Raw genomic sequence first — 18,000 nt, 5'->3', positions numbered from 1 at the left:
AGTATATTCACGGAGTTGTACAATCATCACCACTATCTAATCTTGGAACCCTTTTGTTTGCCCAAGGAGAAAACCTATCCTCATCAGCAGTCACTCCCCATCGCCCCCTTCCCCAGGTTCTGGCAACCATGAGTCGACTTCTATTTCTGTAGATTTGCCATTCTGGAAATTTTATATAAGGAATCATACAGTAGTGGCCTTTCACTTGACACTCTTATCTGGCATAATATTTTCAGAGATCATCTGTGTTGTGGCATATCTTGTACTTCATTCCTTTTTATTGCTGAACACTACTCTGTTCTGTGGTATCACATTTTATTTATCCTTTCATCAAGTGACAGACATTTGACTTTCCACGTTTTGGCTATTATGAATAATGCTGTGTGAACATTTGTGTACACATTTCCCTGTGGACATATGCTTTGAATTCTCTTAAGTATATACCTAGGAGCAGATTTGCCAGGTCATATGGTAACTCTATGCTTATCATTAAAAACAAAACAAAACCTGCCAAACTGTTTTCTAAAGTATCTGCACCATTTTACATTCCCATGAACAATGTATGAAAGTTCCAGTTTCTTTACATTCTCACCAGCACTTTCCATTTTATTACAGCCATTCTAGTGGTTGTGAAGTGGTTCCTGCCTCCTGGTTCCTACACATGGAGCATCCTCCCTGTCCCTGTTCGTCTTCACGTGTTACAAATCTGTCTTTCAAACAGTACCTTCTCCAGAAAGCCTTTTTTTTTTTTGATCCACCCAAACTACAAGTGATTATTTCTATCTTTAAATTCTTCAAAACATTGCTTATGTCTCTTGTGGTGTGTTTTTTTCCTTATGTTGCATTTTTTTGGTGTATGTATTTTGTCATTATGCTACAATATCTTAGTGATCTTTGAATCCCTAGATTCTAAGTTCCTGAGGAAGTACAGTGAGGCAAGGAGAGAAGAAGGCAGATTATGATATGTACAAAAGAGAAAGCTTAGTAAACGTTTGTGTCTTTTTGATTCTCTCTCTCTCTCTCTCTCTCTCTCTCTCTCTCGCACCTCTGAGAGAGAGAGAGAGAGAGAGAGAGAGAGAGAGAGAGAGAGAGAGAGAGAGAGAGAGATTAAATTTGGGGGGTTATCTGCCAAATAAGCCCTTAGGAAAACTGCCTAATTCTAGGAACTGCGGCAATAATGGGGGAGGTCAGCTTACTGTATGTTACCCAGTGATGGAAATGAGAATTATTATCTTTTAGGTTTCATATTGTTAAATGATTTCTATACCTACATAATAGTAATAAAGCACTACAACACTTTTTCTTTAAGTTGCTTCCTATTTTCCCCACTGCATAGCCCAGCAGCACTTTCTGCCTAAAGGTCAATGTACCCACGCTAGGAGCCATGTATTGAAAAGCCAAGGAGGAAGGTGGCTGAGGGTAGCACTGGTATCTAGATTTGTGTCAGTTTTTTTATAGCAGAAATTCCACAGAAATGGACCACTTTTATTTATTTGAATAACTCCTGATTTAAATCAGTATTTCTGTTGTAAGCCCCAAATAACAAGTCTATACATTTTTCAGGGGTGGGAGTAGAGTGGAATTTATTGCTGTGGATATTTGTTTCTTGTATTTTCCCCCTGATTGTGTGTGTGTGTGTGTGTGTGTGTGTGTGTGTGTGTGTGTGTGTCTGACTGACCTCTGATGTGTGGCTTCTGATTCATTAGCTCTCAGAAGCAGTATATATTTGGAAAGATTTTAGAACCAAACTGAATATTTACTGTGCTCACTTAAAGTATATACGTTGTTCTCCCCTAATATATCAGACAAAAAAGTGGAATAAATTCCCCTTTCTTCTTAAACCCTTTAGCGTTTTAGTAGAGTTTTAATAATTGGCATTTGCAATCTTTGAACAGAAATTAAAATGATATTTTTATAGTGCAGGGAATTTTGTGAAGTGGGGTTTGCTACTAAGATTTTCTTTTGCAGAGGAAGAAAAGGTGGCCTTTGTTAACTGGATAAACAAAGCCCTGGAGAATGACCCTGACTGCCAGCATCTCATACCCATGAACCCCAGCGATGGCAGCCTTTTCAAATCACTTGCGGATGGCATTCTTCTCTGGTGAGCTGAGCACTGGGTTCAGGGAGCTGTGTTCTTACTGTCTCCATTGATGAGCATTCAGTGAAAACTACCATTCAGCAAATCTGTTGTCTTTCGGAATTAGTTAGCAAGCAGCTCTACATACGTCTTGAAGAATTTATGTCACCTAGAAAATTAAGTACTAAATGTTTTCTAGAATTTTCCTTCAAATACAATCTCTTATTTTTCTGGTGCCTTTCTCCTCTATTTCCTTAAGAATGCCAGGCAACTTCTGAGTTACTGCTCTAATGTGTTTGAATATGGTCACAGGGTGTCTTTTTTCACTTCTCAGCACGGGAGCGTTGATTATTGACTAGCACAGGAACGTGGGGACTGAGGTGACATTAATGCTGGGATTCAGCATGCTCACATCCTTGGCGCTTTGCAGTCTGTTCCTGCTCACTCCCTCGTAAACTCTCCAAGGGCATGTCTTATCTTTGTTGCATACACCATAGTCCCAGCATACTTCTTTGTACAAAGAAAGTGCCCCATTTTGTTGTTTATAAAAATACAGGACTTACAAAGAAGAAACTAACCATCACAAATATTCTTATCACCCATAATTAACTATTATAACATTCTGGCACATTTCCTTCAGTGTTTTTACTTGAAAAGAAAAAGAAAAACCTACCCGTGAGTACAGGGTATTAGTTTTTAGGACATTACATATAAAATATACTGTGAGCTCTACCTGTAATTCTGGTCTCTTCCTCTGCTTCAGAGGAAATGTCTGTTATGAATTGAATGGGTATTTACCTATCTTTAAAGTATAAAATATATTCTAACATACAGACAGAAAATTTATATCAATTTCTTTTAAAATGTTTGAGTTACTGAAGTTTTAGAAAGACTAAGTCTCTGGCTCCTTATTTTTCTGCAACATCAGCAATTTCACAGTGTTGATACCACTTTATGAAACTTGGCTTCTTGAGAATTTTTTTGTTTACATTTCAGGCTGTTGAATGTTGATCATTAAATGAAATAAAAACCAGAGTCACGTAAGGAAAATGCAGGAGTGTTTTTAAAAATTAGGAGGAAGTGCTAAGATTACTGTTGAAGTGAGTGATGGATTTGTTTTACGTTAGGGAATATTTCTCAGATTTTTAAAATTAAGTCCCTACTGTGAATCACTGTATAATATTTTAAAGAAATAGGTTATTATTACTTTTCAAAAGTTAACTATTCTGATTGCTTGGAAAAACAGTTCTGGGAGTCTTGCACTAAATTATTCCCATTTTCTTTTTAGCAAAATGATCAACTTATCTGAACCAGATACAATTGACGAAAGAGCCATTAATAAGAAGAAGCTCACCCCTTTCACTGTTTCCGTAAGTGTGTGCGCTTTGCCAGTCTTCATGCAATAGTGCTGTGAATCATAGCCTTTCGTAATGGATGTTCAGGCCCAGGCACAACCTTTGATTTAATGTAATTTCAGCCTCATGTGAAAACTAGGTTTTTATTAAAGAAAAGTTCAACTGCATTTTGTCGTGAATAAAATTAAGATCCAAAATACTTTGGATGAACTTCTTTACTTAAGATAATAGTATTCAGGTTTTATTATTGTAATTATTGTTATTTTTATTAATGAATCTTCGCTTGATGCCAGTGTTTTTGTGGGCTGGTTGAAAAAAAGAATAGTGCATAGTTTTACCATTTCACAACATTTTTAGCTATTCATTATACTAAATAGTTCTATAGGGAGATGTCCATTTACGTCTTGTTAAAGCCCAGGAATTTATAGTCACCATACTGTTTCCCTCAAAATGTCTAGAACAATGGGTAGATACAAATATTTACCAAGTATTTACTACGTACCAGTCACTGTTCTAAACATATCACATGAATTACCCTTTTGACTCATCCTAGCAGCCTTAAAATAAGATACTGTGATTTTAAAGATGAGGAAACTGAGGCAGAGCCGGACTAGGAGCCCAGTGGTCTAGCTCCAGAGCCCATCCTTTCAATCACCGTGCTATACTGCCACTCTCTGTGGTGGTAGTAGCAGCAACTGTTTAATGTTCTAGTCACAACTGTAGCTATTAAAAGGGAGCCACTGCTAAGCTATTTTGTACAATCCTTGATTTTGCTGAAGTTGTTAAGTCTCTTCTATAAGGAATCTGTGACCTTCGAGCAGTGGCACGTGGTTAGTTTTGGACTATCCAAGGGGGACTCCCATTTCCTGTTATCATTGAGAACTATAGAATTAGATGTTGACTAACATGGCTTTTTGTCCCCCACTCTAATAAGCCAATAATGTTGCATGTCCCTAGCAGAAACTACCATTCTTGAAGAAGGCCATTTCCAATGGCAATTGGCAGAAGGTTATTATTTTTTTTCACATCTTGTGTCAGGATGCTTCATCTAGTATCTATGATTCTTTAAAATATTTATATATGTCTTATTTCTAGAATACATTGCATAATTTTTTTATGGCACTGAATCTGCAATGCAGCATTTTTTACTATTGTATAAATTTATTCGGTTTTGCTTTTGATAATTGTATGCAGTGCATTAAATAAAATAAAGAAAAATTCTGTAACTATTTTGTAATAGCTACAGGATGGGTGTGAGGGGCTAAGTCTTTTATGGTTTTATTTTTAGAGATAGCATTCTTCCAATGTGAGTAGGGGGTAACGGTCTTGGTCTCAAAGATGCTTGAAGGAGTGTACTAATGTAGAATGAGAAAAGGAAGGCCTCTGGGAAGAGGCAAAGTGTTACAGTGGATATTAAATGTGTCTTGTTTATTCAGTAATTTTAGAGCTCTAGGAATAGATCTCCTAGCAAACTACCAGTTTCCCATGAAACTTTATCCTGAAGAAGCCTAATTCATTTGTAAAAGATTGCAAAGATAGTGATAACAGTTTTTCACCTTATGATGATGGGTTTATGTAGTATCATGATGTATGAAAGAAGAGAAATAAATATAAAAGGATGAAGAGGGCATACAGCGACGATGAAAACGGGGAAGGAATAGGTCAAGTCATCAATAGCAGGACTCATTTTTGATCTTGGAGACTTTCTCATTTTTCTTCTTTTGCTCAGTGTACTACTGAGCTGTATATTCTTGCTTACTTATCATTATCAAAAGAAAAATAAGTTATATAAGACTGAAAAAGCAGATTGGTGATTTAGGGATCTAAAAGTCAGGAAACTAATAAGAATGGGTATAGGAAATTGAATCTGTTCATTAAAATATGTAAAAAAATCCAGTGCAATTAATATTCTCAGATACCAAAGTATATGCGTATATATTTTATATGCTCTAGTGTGTCTTTTGGAGCAATGATTAATAATCTTTATATAATATATTATACAGTATAATATAATACCGTGTCTTATGTTAAATTTTGCTCCAAAAGATGCGTTAGAGCTGATGGTCCAGCTAGGTCTTATTTTTGGGGAAACACGTATGTCTGAGAATGATAAGGGTACAGTCAGGAAGACGTCGTAGTGTTGCTTACTCTTTTGTGTAGGGTAATCAGAGAGGGTCATTAGTGCATTTGAGCAATCTTAAAGGAACTCAGAAAGCGTGTTCCAGGCAGACGGAATAGCATGTTCAAAGGCTCTATGTAACTGGAGCAGAGTGAGTGAGAGGACATAGTGGGAGAGACAGACTCAATTTGATAGAACACCTTCAGGCTTCTACCTTAGTAACATCCCTACTGCAGAGTATTGTGGAAGCCATCTTGTAGAGAGTCTAAGGATGGAGGTCAGGAAGGAATTAAGAAACCTGAATAAAGGAATTGATAGTTTCCAGATGTATTTAGAAGGTAGAACTGACAGATATTGGTGATTGGGTGTGGGAGGCAAGGAAGAACAAGGATTCTGCTTAGATTTATGACTTACGAAGAAAGAAGGCAAGAATGAAGGTAGGTCCTATCAACCAACACAGGAAATAAGTAAAGAAAAGCCAGTTTTAATGACATTAGAGGAAGACCAAGGAAGCGTGGAAAGAACTGCTGCAGGTTTAGACATGCTGGTTTTGAGGTTCTTGTGGGGTACCCGGTGGACCTAGCCCAGTGAGCATATACTCATAGGCAAAGAGCTCAGAGTGGGGCTGGAAGAAGGTGTGGGCCAGATATACGGATTTGAAAGTCACTGGCATATAAAGGTAATAGTTAAAACTGGGATTTTTTTTTTTTGAGTAGTGGTGTTCTGCTTGTATAAATATTACTTATGTTTAAAGATCTGAAATTTCACAATCCATTCTTTCTTATTTACCTGCACAACTTGCTGATAAGCTTTAGAAAGTCCCTCCTCATGGGTGCTTTTCTTTGTGGCAATTTAGGAAAATTTAAACCTGGCCTTGAATTCTGCCTCAGCCATTGGTTGTACAGTGGTCAACATTGGTGCACAGGATCTGAAAGAAGGGAAACCTCACTTGGTGTTGGGACTTCTCTGGCAGATCATCAAAGTCGGTCTTTTTGCTGATATTGAGATTTCCCGAAATGAAGGTAAGGCCATCAAAAAGGCTTCCTCTTCATTGAGCTATGCTTATTACAGGACGAGTTATGTTTCAGTGTTTTCCTTTCAGCTCTGATTGCGTTGCTGCATGAAGGTGAGGAACTAGAAGAGCTGATGAAGCTTTCTCCAGAGGAGCTGCTGCTGCGATGGGTGAACTACCACCTGACCAACGCAGGATGGCATCCCATCAACAACTTCAGCCAAGACATTAAGGTTGGATTTTAATGTTCACATTTGGGACACACAGCAAGGATGTAGAATGTAAAAAAACAAAACGCGTTCAGACTTAAATTTGAATTGAAGTTTAATTCACAGGGACACAGTGTCGAAAATGAAATTTTGCATTTCTTTGAGAATTATAATCACAGAATCTGTTATTTTACAAAAAGTAGTTTATTGGTTTTTAATAAGAAATACAGCTTGCTGTGAGAGGAAGGAGATGCTAGCTTTAGCAGATTAAAACATTCGTTTCCATTTTATATGCCACAGATAGACCAAATTGTAATGAGGATGTCAGTCTGTTAATTTGGCCTGAGAATTACACCTGCTCGTTGGACTAGAGCCCTTATGGGCCTGACCAGTTCACCACACTTCCTCCCACTTCACTCTTACTCCCACTTTAACAGTAACCAGCTAATAGGAAACGAAATTATCTGAGGGCACATGGGGTCCATAGATGAAAGGAGGTCTTCAGGTATGTCCCTCAACCTGAAACACTCCCCTACCTACTGGGGGAGGCTTGTCAAGGAAACTGTAACATTCAGTCTGCCTAATAACTCTCTCATGGCCTCTGCCTGGACTTTTTCTGCTCTGTGCTTTTGTTTGCTTCAGACTAATCAGTGTTGGCATTAATTCATATTTTCTCTTTAGATATTAACCTTCAGTCAGGTTATGTTCTGCCATAATGGCCCAGATGACAATCTCTCTCTTTGAAGTGGCATTGTAACATTTCTTTGCTTTCGTCTGTTATATGCTCATTTAAAGTTTTACTTTGAGGGAATCTCTTATTTTAAAATTCAGTTCATCAGTTCATTCAGTAAATCCTCCTGTGGGGCATTATGCCGGGCAAGAGGCATGCAAAGACCTAGTTCTTGAGAAGATTCCCGATTGCACAGGGAGAGAAACATCCCATAGATGGATATTTCAGTTACTGCTTAATAAGGCACTCAAAACTGAAAGTAACAGTTTGCTGTTTGTCATGCTGCTGTGGCTTAATGACGCTTGGCTGGGTGACTCTGCTTCAGGTGATTTTGGTTGGGATTACTAACTCTTTGCATATGGCTGTCAGTGGACTGGTCCGGAATGTGTGCAAGGGTACCACTCACAGGTCTGGTGACACTGCTTCTCCAATGAGACCTTTCCATGTGGCTAGCTTGGGCATCCATGCAGCGGGCTAGTCTCAGAAAATTGGACTTCTTATGTGGAAGCTAATTTCAAGAGGATGGAAGCAGAAGCTCTTAAGGCACTTAGAAGCCCCAGAACATCACTTTAACTATGTTTGTTGGTCAAAGCAAATCACAGTCCAGTGTAAGTTAAAGGGGAGGGGAACAGATTGTGCCTTTTAATGTACAGGGAAGAATTAATGATAGCCACCTTTGAGTGGGACTTCGGTGGGTGATTTATTACAGTGTGGTCACAGCTTATTTATAGAGGTGGCCATGGGGTGCTGCACAGTAAAGAGGAGGGCCCATCATTCATGCTAGAGAATCAGGGAAGCCTTCCAAAAGATAGCACTTGACCCTGACCTTCACTGATGCTAATGCTTGCTAGTGTAAACAAATGAAAAGATGGGGAAGGGTATTCCAGTGTAGGAAACAGTATTGCTAGAACTCTCAAGTGCAAAATAGCATGGTGCATTCAGGAGTCGGAAGTAGTAAGTTACTGTTATTATCCCATTCTTTGAGATGAGAGTAGTTTCTTCAGTTTGAGCACTTTTTTCCTAAATCCAATGATGATTTTATTCATTTTTAAAATTCTATTTCTTTTTTTTTTTCCCCTGAAGGATTCAAGAGCTTATTTTCATCTGCTTAATCAGATTGCACCTAAAGGAGACCGTGATGATGGACCTGCCATTGCCATTGACCTTTCAGGATTTCATGTGAGTAGAAGTTTTAATTAAAGAAAATGTTTTAAAATTTTGATACAATAAACATAAAATTTACCATTTTAACCATCTTTACATGTACAGTTTAGTGGCATTAAGTATATTCGCTTCATGAGCAACCGTCATCACTATCCATATCTAGAGCTTTTCATCATCCCATAGTGAAATCTGTCCCCATCAAACACTAACTCCCCATTCTCCCTGCCCCAGCCCCTGGGAACCACTGTCCTCCCACGTTCTGTCTCTATGAACTTGACCAGTGAGTACCGTCACATGTAGAGTGCAGTTCTCTACAGGCAGCATTCCCTTGTGGATCCCCAGCCCTTCCGTAAAACTCGGCCTTCTGCTCTTCAGTAGTTTTTTCATGGTCCAGGCTCCAGGTCTCCATGCTAAGAAATCTGGCTGTCATGACTGAAGAAAGGGAACTGCAGGTGTCTAAACCTGAGTGTGTGTGGAATCAACCCTCCATCTGCTTTTCCCTGGTGCTGCGTAACTGGAAATGACAGGGCGTCTTTATGACTGTCACTGTGTACTAGGAAAGGTAGCAACAAGCCAGTATTACATTGCTAAGCCATTGATGATCAATTCTCTAACTTAGAATCAGAAATACGCAAACTAAAAGCGGCAGTTCCTGGTATTGATCGTGTTGGAGGGGCTGTACAACTCCTGAGCCATTTAATACATTTCCTAGGAAGTCCGTTATGTTAGCATAAGTTGTAAATACCAACGATGGTTCTATCTAAACATTGAAAGTGCAGTATCCACACTATTAAGATTTGTTCTCCCCCCTTTCTTCTGCCTCCCCCCCATTCCTATTTAAGCCGTTGTTTCTCAGACTAGTTGTGTAGGACACAGCTCCCTGGCCCATGCTGGTATTATGAGCCTTGCGCTCCCCACAACAGTCGGTGGCCAGCTCACATCGTGTGACTATAATAGTTTATCCATCTGCTCTCCTGTTGATATAATCATTTGGTTTGTTTCCAGGGTTGTGAAAAGTGCTGTTCCTTCTGATTTTAATAGTTTTTGTATGTATTCCAATTTGTTTTCATTGAGGAAAGAGTCTACTGGAAATATCATTCAGGGTAGAATGGGTGAGACACCTCAGCCTCTTCTCCAGAAGTCACCCTAATGTGTGGCCTTGATCAAGTTATCTATAATTTGATCAGTACTTTACAGATACAATATTTGAGAGTTTTGTTGAGTACTGCATAAATGGGGGTGAAATATTACTCTGATCCCAGCAAGAAAACTTAGAGACTTATTCTTATCGATTTAAAAGAAATGGGGAAGTTGATTTGTAATTCTTGCACATTCTGACCTTATTTGGAGCTATTATCAGATATATTTCCAGAAAAATAATTCCTTATAAACATGTAAAAATTATGCCAATCAATAAAAATTATGCCAATGGAAAGTTTAATCTTGACAATTTTTAATTTATTTCCTTGTTTAGGAGAAAAATGACCTGAAGCGTGCTGGATTCATGCTTCAAGAAGCAGATAAACTGGGCTGCAGGCAGTTTGTTACTCCTGCAGATGTGGTTTCGGGCAATCCCAAACTTAATTTAGCTTTTGTAGCTAATCTGTTTAACACATACCCATGCCTACACAAGCCTGACAATAACGACATCGATATGAATTTATTGGAAGGTATGTTCCTTCTGCCTTTAATTGATTCACTGTTTGTGCCTTCTTGTGGTATTGTCCTACTTCACTGTCGGAGGTAGGGGGTTGTGCTGGGAAAGGAGTTTACTGTGTATAGGTCTGTGCATCCATTAAAAAGTTCCAATTAAAGAAAGTAGTTTTTGGTTTTGGTTAAAAGAGAATGCTGGGGTAAATCTTACTTGTCTGTCATTTCTCCATAAGACGTTGGTGAAAACTGTCATACATTAAAAATAATCTCTTAAATGACCACATAACATAACTCCACCACGAATATGGACAATGAATTATCTATTGGAAAAAATAATTTGTAGCTTTTTTTCTTCTTTGAAAGCTACAGTTTGATTCCAGTATTGTTCTCTTTTTAATGTTTTTCGTGTACATGAAAAAATTTACAATATTCATTACTTGTCTTGTGTGTGGGCTATTGTTATCTGTCTCATAATTTATAATACTTTCCTATTTTGCTTCATGAAATGCAGATTTGACCCCTCCTAATGTAGGTACTGTATTTAGTACTTTTCTATACTCTATATAAATATATTCATTCTGAATGTTCTTTTTATTAGTACCATTTATTCTATCTGAGTTGATATTTATTTTTTGCATTGTTCATGCTGTGTTTTTTCTGTCTTAATATGCCTAAAGAATGAATGATGACAAGCAAAAAACACAAATGAAACTTAATTAGAATAACAGAGCAAGGCTTGATTATGTAAATTATCCACATAATTTGCCTTCTGTAATGATGGGATATTGTAATTGGAAACACAGAAGTCAATTTTGACAATTGGATTTTATGATTTGATGTAAAGCCTTTATCCCTCTCTTGTAAATAAACAAATTTATCTTTTATCACAAGTAATCCTTGAAAGGTTCTATTTAGGTTCTAAAACATGTTATTTTGTATATTTAGCTATGTTTCATTTACTGAATGTCACTGAAGCTTACAATATATGAATTGTCATAATGACAAATACATTAATATCTAGTGCTTTCTCTTTATCTGTTTCCCAGCCTCTCTCCTTTTCTTCTACCATTCTCATTCACATGCATACCAAAAACCATATTAGTATGAACTAAAAGTGAAAACAGTGGCGGCAGTTGTCAAAGGTGGGAACCAATCCTGAAATATTCTCACTAGGTGCCCTGGTTTGGAGAAGGTGGTCCTCACAGAAGGATTCTTCTCAGTGGGGAGAATTTCATGCTGCAATATTCACTCTCTCACATCACGCATGTTACTCCCTTCTTCCCCAGTGAGACAGAATGAGAAGTCAGTTTCATGATCTTTTTCTCTTTGACTGCCACAACCAAAGTTCCAATGTCCTTGTCACTTTATAATTAGTTTTTTGATTAATGAAAGATGTTTCAGAGTTAACAAATATGTTCTTTGAGGAACATGATTAATTTAATTCACTCTTCCTGAGGTCCAGTAAAGTAAAATAAAGACTATTTTCTCTACTTAGAGATGTAACCGAGAGGGGATATAGATTAAAATGTAGATTTTTCAGCAGAGAAATTTAGGGTTAGAGATTAGAACTTTAAAACAAATAAAAAAGAAGATGGCTAAGTTTTTATGAGTCTGGAAAATTTCAGAATCCCTCTGTGTCTTACATTAGAAGGCATTGTTTAGAGTGGCATATTAAAAATGATCTGCTTTTTATAGTCACTGAATTCTTGCTAGTTATCTTTTCCAACTCGCTCGCTCTCCTATTTGTCACGTTTGAATTCTTTTGCTAGTGTTCAGCATGCTTTTGGAATTTTTCAGTGTGAATCAGATTGCTAAATATTTCCATTAGTATTTACTATATTTATATTAGAAGATACTGTGGGAAATATTTATCAATCATCTTTATTTAGAACATATGTATGTCCTGATACATCTGCCACAAATGTATTTGACTTTGACTGTCATTGGAAGTTTTTCCTCTGTAAATTTGTTTTTATAGATCCTATGAAATTTGAAGCTTGGCCTTATCACATCCCATATTCATATATTAGTATGTCCTCACTGGCAAAGAATTTTATCTATGTGGAATTAAAGAAGTTAAAAGCCCAACTGCATATTAAACCTTTATATTAAATTGAGCCAAATATGGGGGCTACAATAGAGAGACCAGGTCAGAATTCATTTGTGGTGATAGAAAATACATAGGCTACAGAATCTTCGTCAAATCATGGTTCCACCATTTAATATCTGAGTGACATCTGTGAGTCTCGGTTTTCTCATATATAAAACAAGACTAATAATATTTATTTTGAAGAGTTATAGAGCAAGTTAAAATGACCTTTCATGAATGAAAGAGTTTAGCACACAGTAGGTGCTCAATAATGGTCCGGTCAGAAGAGGAAAACAAAACATCCCTTAGCACATTTAGTGAGTGTTAAATCCATGTTAGGTCCTTTTCTTTCCTTTTAGTAGCCTATTTTTGATATACTTGTTATTTTTCCAGAAACGTTTATCAATTGCAGATATCAGTTTGATCCTGAAAATGAAAGGAGTGTTTTATAGTTTTTTTGATTTTTTTTTTTTTAACTATCAGTAATTAAGATTTTACTTCTAAAATTGCTTTAGTTGTCTACAATCCAGACAACATTTCCAATTTGGAATACATGTTTTTGTAATGCTTTACCATGACTCTTGCACAAATACATAGTGCTTCTGGCTTTGAGCATTTATTTACCAAGACAACTTGAAGTGGCATTAGATAAATAAATGTTCCCTTATAAGATCTATTTTACTTTCCAGGTACCAAAAATTAAAATAATAATGATATAATTAATTGAGAATAATAGGGAAAGATACAAGCTTCTGAAGCTTATAATACTGTCAGAACTCAGTCAAGATAGAAGTTTAGTGTCCTTTAAAGTATTATTCACTATATCATCAAGTTCTGCAGAATTTGGATGTTATTTTAATTAAAAATTAAACTGTTGTTACACTACCAATGTTTCTAATTTTAGAACATCATTTTGATTTTCAGAGATGGAAATAATGTAAAAATTCTCTAATTACTAGAAAAAATTTAAATATACAGCAAATAACAGACTGTAATAAAAAAACAACTAAAAGGTAAATCCAAGTCACATGCATCAAACTGGTAATCATAATATGACATATTTATGCCACTTGGGGACGTTCAAATATTTAATTTGCATGTGTTGAATAAAGCACCGTAAGCATGGTTTCTAGGAATATTTAGTTTCACTTGGTTCTTTTTAAAAAGGTTCTCACATAGGCTATTTATTATAAAGTAATAGTGGCATGTACAGTAGACTGACCAGTTATCTTTTATGCAGACAAGAGGGGACAAAATTTAAGCAAGAAATTACATGGTTATATAACATCATCGAGTAAGAAGAAGTAAAGCAGATTCTGGGAAAGCCATTAGGTGATGGTATTGAAAACCACATGAAAGTACAGTGGGCAGATTATTTCCTGAACAGTTGGCACAGAAAACCAGAATCTTACAAGGCTTGGGTTTGTCTTGTGGGTGTGCAGGTTTATGCTATCGGTGACACTTAGATGACTGCAGGTGACTGCAGCACTGCCTGTATGGGAATGGGCCCCTGGAGCTCAGATGCTTATAGATTTATAGGCCAGACTGTCCTGGGAATCTCCCATGAGCCAGAGTCTGGAGAGTGACCCAAACCACTGTCTGGTTTACAAGTGATGAGAGGTGTACGTAAATGTTTAGTTTTTTCCGGAGTCTGGAGAGGAGATGTAGGCTAGGCCATTTCATTGTCCCCTAACTTTGCTATAATAGTATGGTCACTTAGGACTATTTGCAATCCAGGGGATGACGAGAAGGCAGACATGGCAAGGAGAGCGTACATCTGTCTCTGCTCACTTTGTGTCACACCACAGCCCCCGTTTTCCTTATTCGTGATGTAAGCACTGCTGTGAAGGGAATGCTGGGGGAGTTTAGGTAATTACAGGTTAAACAGTAGCGCCTATAGGAGTTCTTGGGGTGATCTTTGAGGTCTGGGTACTAGCATGAAATGTGTCTTTCTCTTAGTACCCTGTGTGGGTGCTGTGTCCCTTATGTATTTTCAGTGGTGACAATCTAAAATAAGAGTCCTGTAAAATAATTATATCCCCTCATTGCTTGTTTTTATATTCCCTATAGTCCCCTGTCCCCTTCATTGCTATTTGGTGTAATTAAAATGTAGGTTTATGTGCCCTGAATCTTTCCTATATAAAACCCTGTCAGTACGAATTTAGTAACATTGCTTTGGGAAAGGTACAGCCTTTCTATTTCAGTTTAATGTGCTAAAGTTATTCTGACTACTAAAAAGTTTTCTTTCATTCATTTTTAGCCAATCCCTTGGCATGTAATCCTAAATATAGATATGACCACGTAAGTTTGTTACTTTTCTGGACAGAGAAACCCAGGGCTCAGTAGTTCAGAGACATCAAGTAAGGAGCTCTAGATGGAGAAATTTAGAGCAAATAGAGCTTTCTAGACAGCAGGGGTCAAAAGGGACTTTGGCAATGAGATTCCCCGTCCCCCCCCCAAATATTTTGGTATCATAGGAACCTTGTCAAAGTATGATGGCCAGTTTTTATCTGCCTGAATGTTTTAAAATGTAGTTGTTGATTCCTTTTGTCCTGAATCATCAGTGTAAAATTGTGTCTACCCTAGGAGAGAGCAAGGAAGAGAGGACATTTCGGAACTGGATGAATTCCTTGGGGGTCAACCCATACATTAATCATTTGTACAGGTAAGTATTTCAGATTCATGGCCAGGATCCAACTTTTCTAGTTTCAAGCTATTGGTATGTTTTCATGAGAACATTTTATAAAAATCACAAGAATTTTAGCCAATATTTAGAGTTTCAGAATGCTGGGAATTGGCAATAGAAAGGATTCTAAAAGAAAAGTAAAGTATTATTTTAAAAAAATGATATGTTATTAGTTACAATTTTTGATAATATAAACAATTTGGTAAAGATAATCCATCTTACTCTTTTATAATTATTGATCAGGAAAATAATAAATTATTTCCATTTAACATATTAGGAGAATAGTAATATTTTATAAATAGTTATCATTATATCAATCTTCTTCATTATAATTCACATTCTATTTATTTTTCCCAAACCCTCAATTGTGTATATTTTTTGTAATTTGTAGAAGTGACTTGCTTTCCCTGAGTCATTGTTACAATTTATCTTATTCTTTCTTGCTTGAAAATGATAACACATTATTAACATTGGTAGAACTAAGAAAATATTTTCCTTAATTATTTCCTGTACTCTTTGGTGGTACTAATAACATGTTTTTCTAGGTGTGGTTGAAAAGGAAACCTGCCTTCTCTCTTTATTATAGGATCTACCCTGCCTTCAAAAATATGAAAGAACTAAACTTTAGCTAATTGTATATTTTTTAGGAAAAAGGCTCAGTTAACTAAACCTATTAATAATTTGCACACCCAAGGAAATTCCTTAATGAGCATTAACTAAATTATTATTTAAATATGAACTGAAGATTACTGCCACAAAAGACCAAGTTCACTGGCTAACTGAGGATTTATGATGGAGTAATTTCTGCTTGGTGTATATTCAAAATAGTCTTTAAAATGTAAAACCAGTGTTGCCTTATTATAGTAACTGGCTTTGATGTGATAGACTCATATTTGATAAACTCTTAAGGGTGTGTAAATTCCAGCTAAATACAAGAGGTAAATGTCATTTAGACTGGAACTACCATTATTGTGCAGGGCAGTAAAGGACTCAGATCCTGGAGGTGAGGAAGGATTGGACCTTTATGGAAAAATTTGAAAGAATGTCTGTAATATATAATTGAAAGAAAAGAATAGGTCTAGTATGATCCCATTTTTATTTTAAAATTGAGTGTATACATATCTGTATATGAATATCTTTTAAATCTGGAGGGATGAATACCAAACTATACAACCTGAGGAGTAGCAATGAAGGGTAGTGAGGAGACTTATTTTCAGTCTTAGGAATTTAAATAAATATGTATTTTTTACAATGAACATGTATTTCTTTTTTAATTAAAAAGTAAATTTAAAACTAGGGAATTAAGATTTGTTGAAACTCATGGTAACTTCTTCATAAATATGAAGAACACTAGAGTTCTCTCTCGTTGGCGAAGAGAATTGACCAAACTTTTTAAAGATTATTTGTAGTTATATAGATCCTGAAATGCTAGCACAGGGCTTCTAGGCATATGAAACTTGTCTTGGGAAAGGGAATTTAGAAAATTCTCGAAAGTAACATAACCTTACAGAGAACCATATGTAGAAAAACAATAACCAGAAGTTTAGTTGGCACCAGAACCGTGTGTCCATGCGTTTGTGTCTGGATCATATTCCTAAACCCACTAAGTGATTTTAGCTCCCCATCCACAGTCTACCAAATGCAAACCGAGCCAAAGCATTAGAATAATGTAGATCAGTTTTAACCGAAAGTTCTTTCCTCTAAATAAGTAGTAAATATATTTTAAGAACTATTTAGTCCTAGGATTTTTCTATGACAAGTTGTTCTGGAATGCATCTTGAATTCTCTGGAAATCATTTTAACTCTCTGAGCCTCAGTATCCCTACTTGCAAAACATGAATGATAATACCATACTACATAGAAATAAGAATGAATTCATTTAAAGTAAAAAGAAAAATTCATGAAATAGATGAGATTCCAGAAGCTATTCAAATACTTCAGTGATTTTTAAAATACACAGTTCTCTATGTGTTTACAGATAAGCTCGTCAACTCTTGAGTACTTTGATAATAGACTTGCTTCTTCATCGCTCAGGGCCGGGCCTGGCCCCCTTTACTGCCATATGGTGTGTGCTCAGAGATGCAAAGGAATTTTTGTATGACTCTTAGCTAAACATAACTCAGTGAACAAGCTGTTGAGAGAAAAAAGCCACATAATGTATCACAGAGCTAGCACGTTTAAGATCCACTGCTGTTTCTTTGTGTCCTTAGTATACAGAATTGAAAACAGACTCAACAGGTATACTTTGAGCCTCAGGAGAACATGGTTTTCTGAATTCCAAGTAGGTACTGTTCTTGCTGCAATGACTCCTATTTGCTCATAAATTCCTTCCTCTTAACCCTCATTATCTAACACGAACAGCTGCCTACTGGGTAGCTATTGTGATTTTTATGAGGACTTTTTAAGTTTTAAAAATCATAATACATAAGCAATACCTAGACGCCATTCTTACTGTACACGTTTCAGGAAATAAATATGTAGAATAAAATAAAACATGCGACTCCGTCCTTTACCCTTCCTATATTCTTTTTTTTCCCTGCCCAATGATAATCACTATTACCAGCCGATAGCACATACAGGTATTTAAATACCCTAATTTTGAAAGTAAATTTAATAAACTCTGTGTAGTGTCATGCCAGTGGCATTTTTAAACATAATATGTCTCGTAAAGCTTCTCGTGTCAGTACATAGAGATGTGTCTTGTTATGTCTTATGCTGGCCGAGGAGTACATGGTATGGACAGTTTATTCAGCAGCTTTCCGCGTGGTATTAAGTTTCCAAATTTATAAATACTGTGGCAGTGAATGTCTTTGTCCGTGTATCTTTAGAAACATTTATGAAAAAATTTGGAGAAATTCCTAGCTTAGAAGTTCTGGGTCAGATTATATATCCTGTCATTAAATGAC

General features: G+C 36.5%; 1 protein-coding gene across 5 annotated transcripts in view; it reads left to right on the top strand.

Moving 5' to 3' along the window:
• Window positions 1–18,000, top strand: part of PLS1 (plastin 1) — a 97,287-nt gene that overhangs the window by 67,955 nt on the left and 11,332 nt on the right. For 4 of the 5 annotated variants that reach the window (XM_019753596.3, XM_074334020.2, XM_074334019.2 and 1 more), the window contains exons 5-12: window positions 1,969–2,101; window positions 3,366–3,447; window positions 6,408–6,573; window positions 6,654–6,796; window positions 8,586–8,681; window positions 10,141–10,336; window positions 10,831–10,851; window positions 14,995–15,073. In XM_019753596.3, the coding sequence (XP_019609155.3) occupies window positions 1,969–2,101; window positions 3,366–3,447; window positions 6,408–6,573; window positions 6,654–6,796; window positions 8,586–8,681; window positions 10,141–10,336; window positions 10,831–10,851; window positions 14,995–15,073 (916 nt within the window). The remainder of the gene's footprint in view (window positions 1–1,968; window positions 2,102–3,365; window positions 3,448–6,407; window positions 6,574–6,653; window positions 6,797–8,585; window positions 8,682–10,140; window positions 10,337–10,830; window positions 10,852–14,994; window positions 15,074–18,000) is intronic. The other variant, XM_019753598.3, reaches the window with a different exon arrangement.

Source organism: Rhinolophus sinicus, chromosome 17, assembly GCF_057876585.1.
Source record: "Rhinolophus sinicus isolate RSI-liver-muscle chromosome 17, RSI-T2T, whole genome shotgun sequence".
In the NCBI taxonomy this organism is placed as follows: Eukaryota; Metazoa; Chordata; class Mammalia; order Chiroptera; family Rhinolophidae; genus Rhinolophus; species Rhinolophus sinicus.
This window is presented reverse-complemented; position numbering and strand designations above follow the sequence as displayed.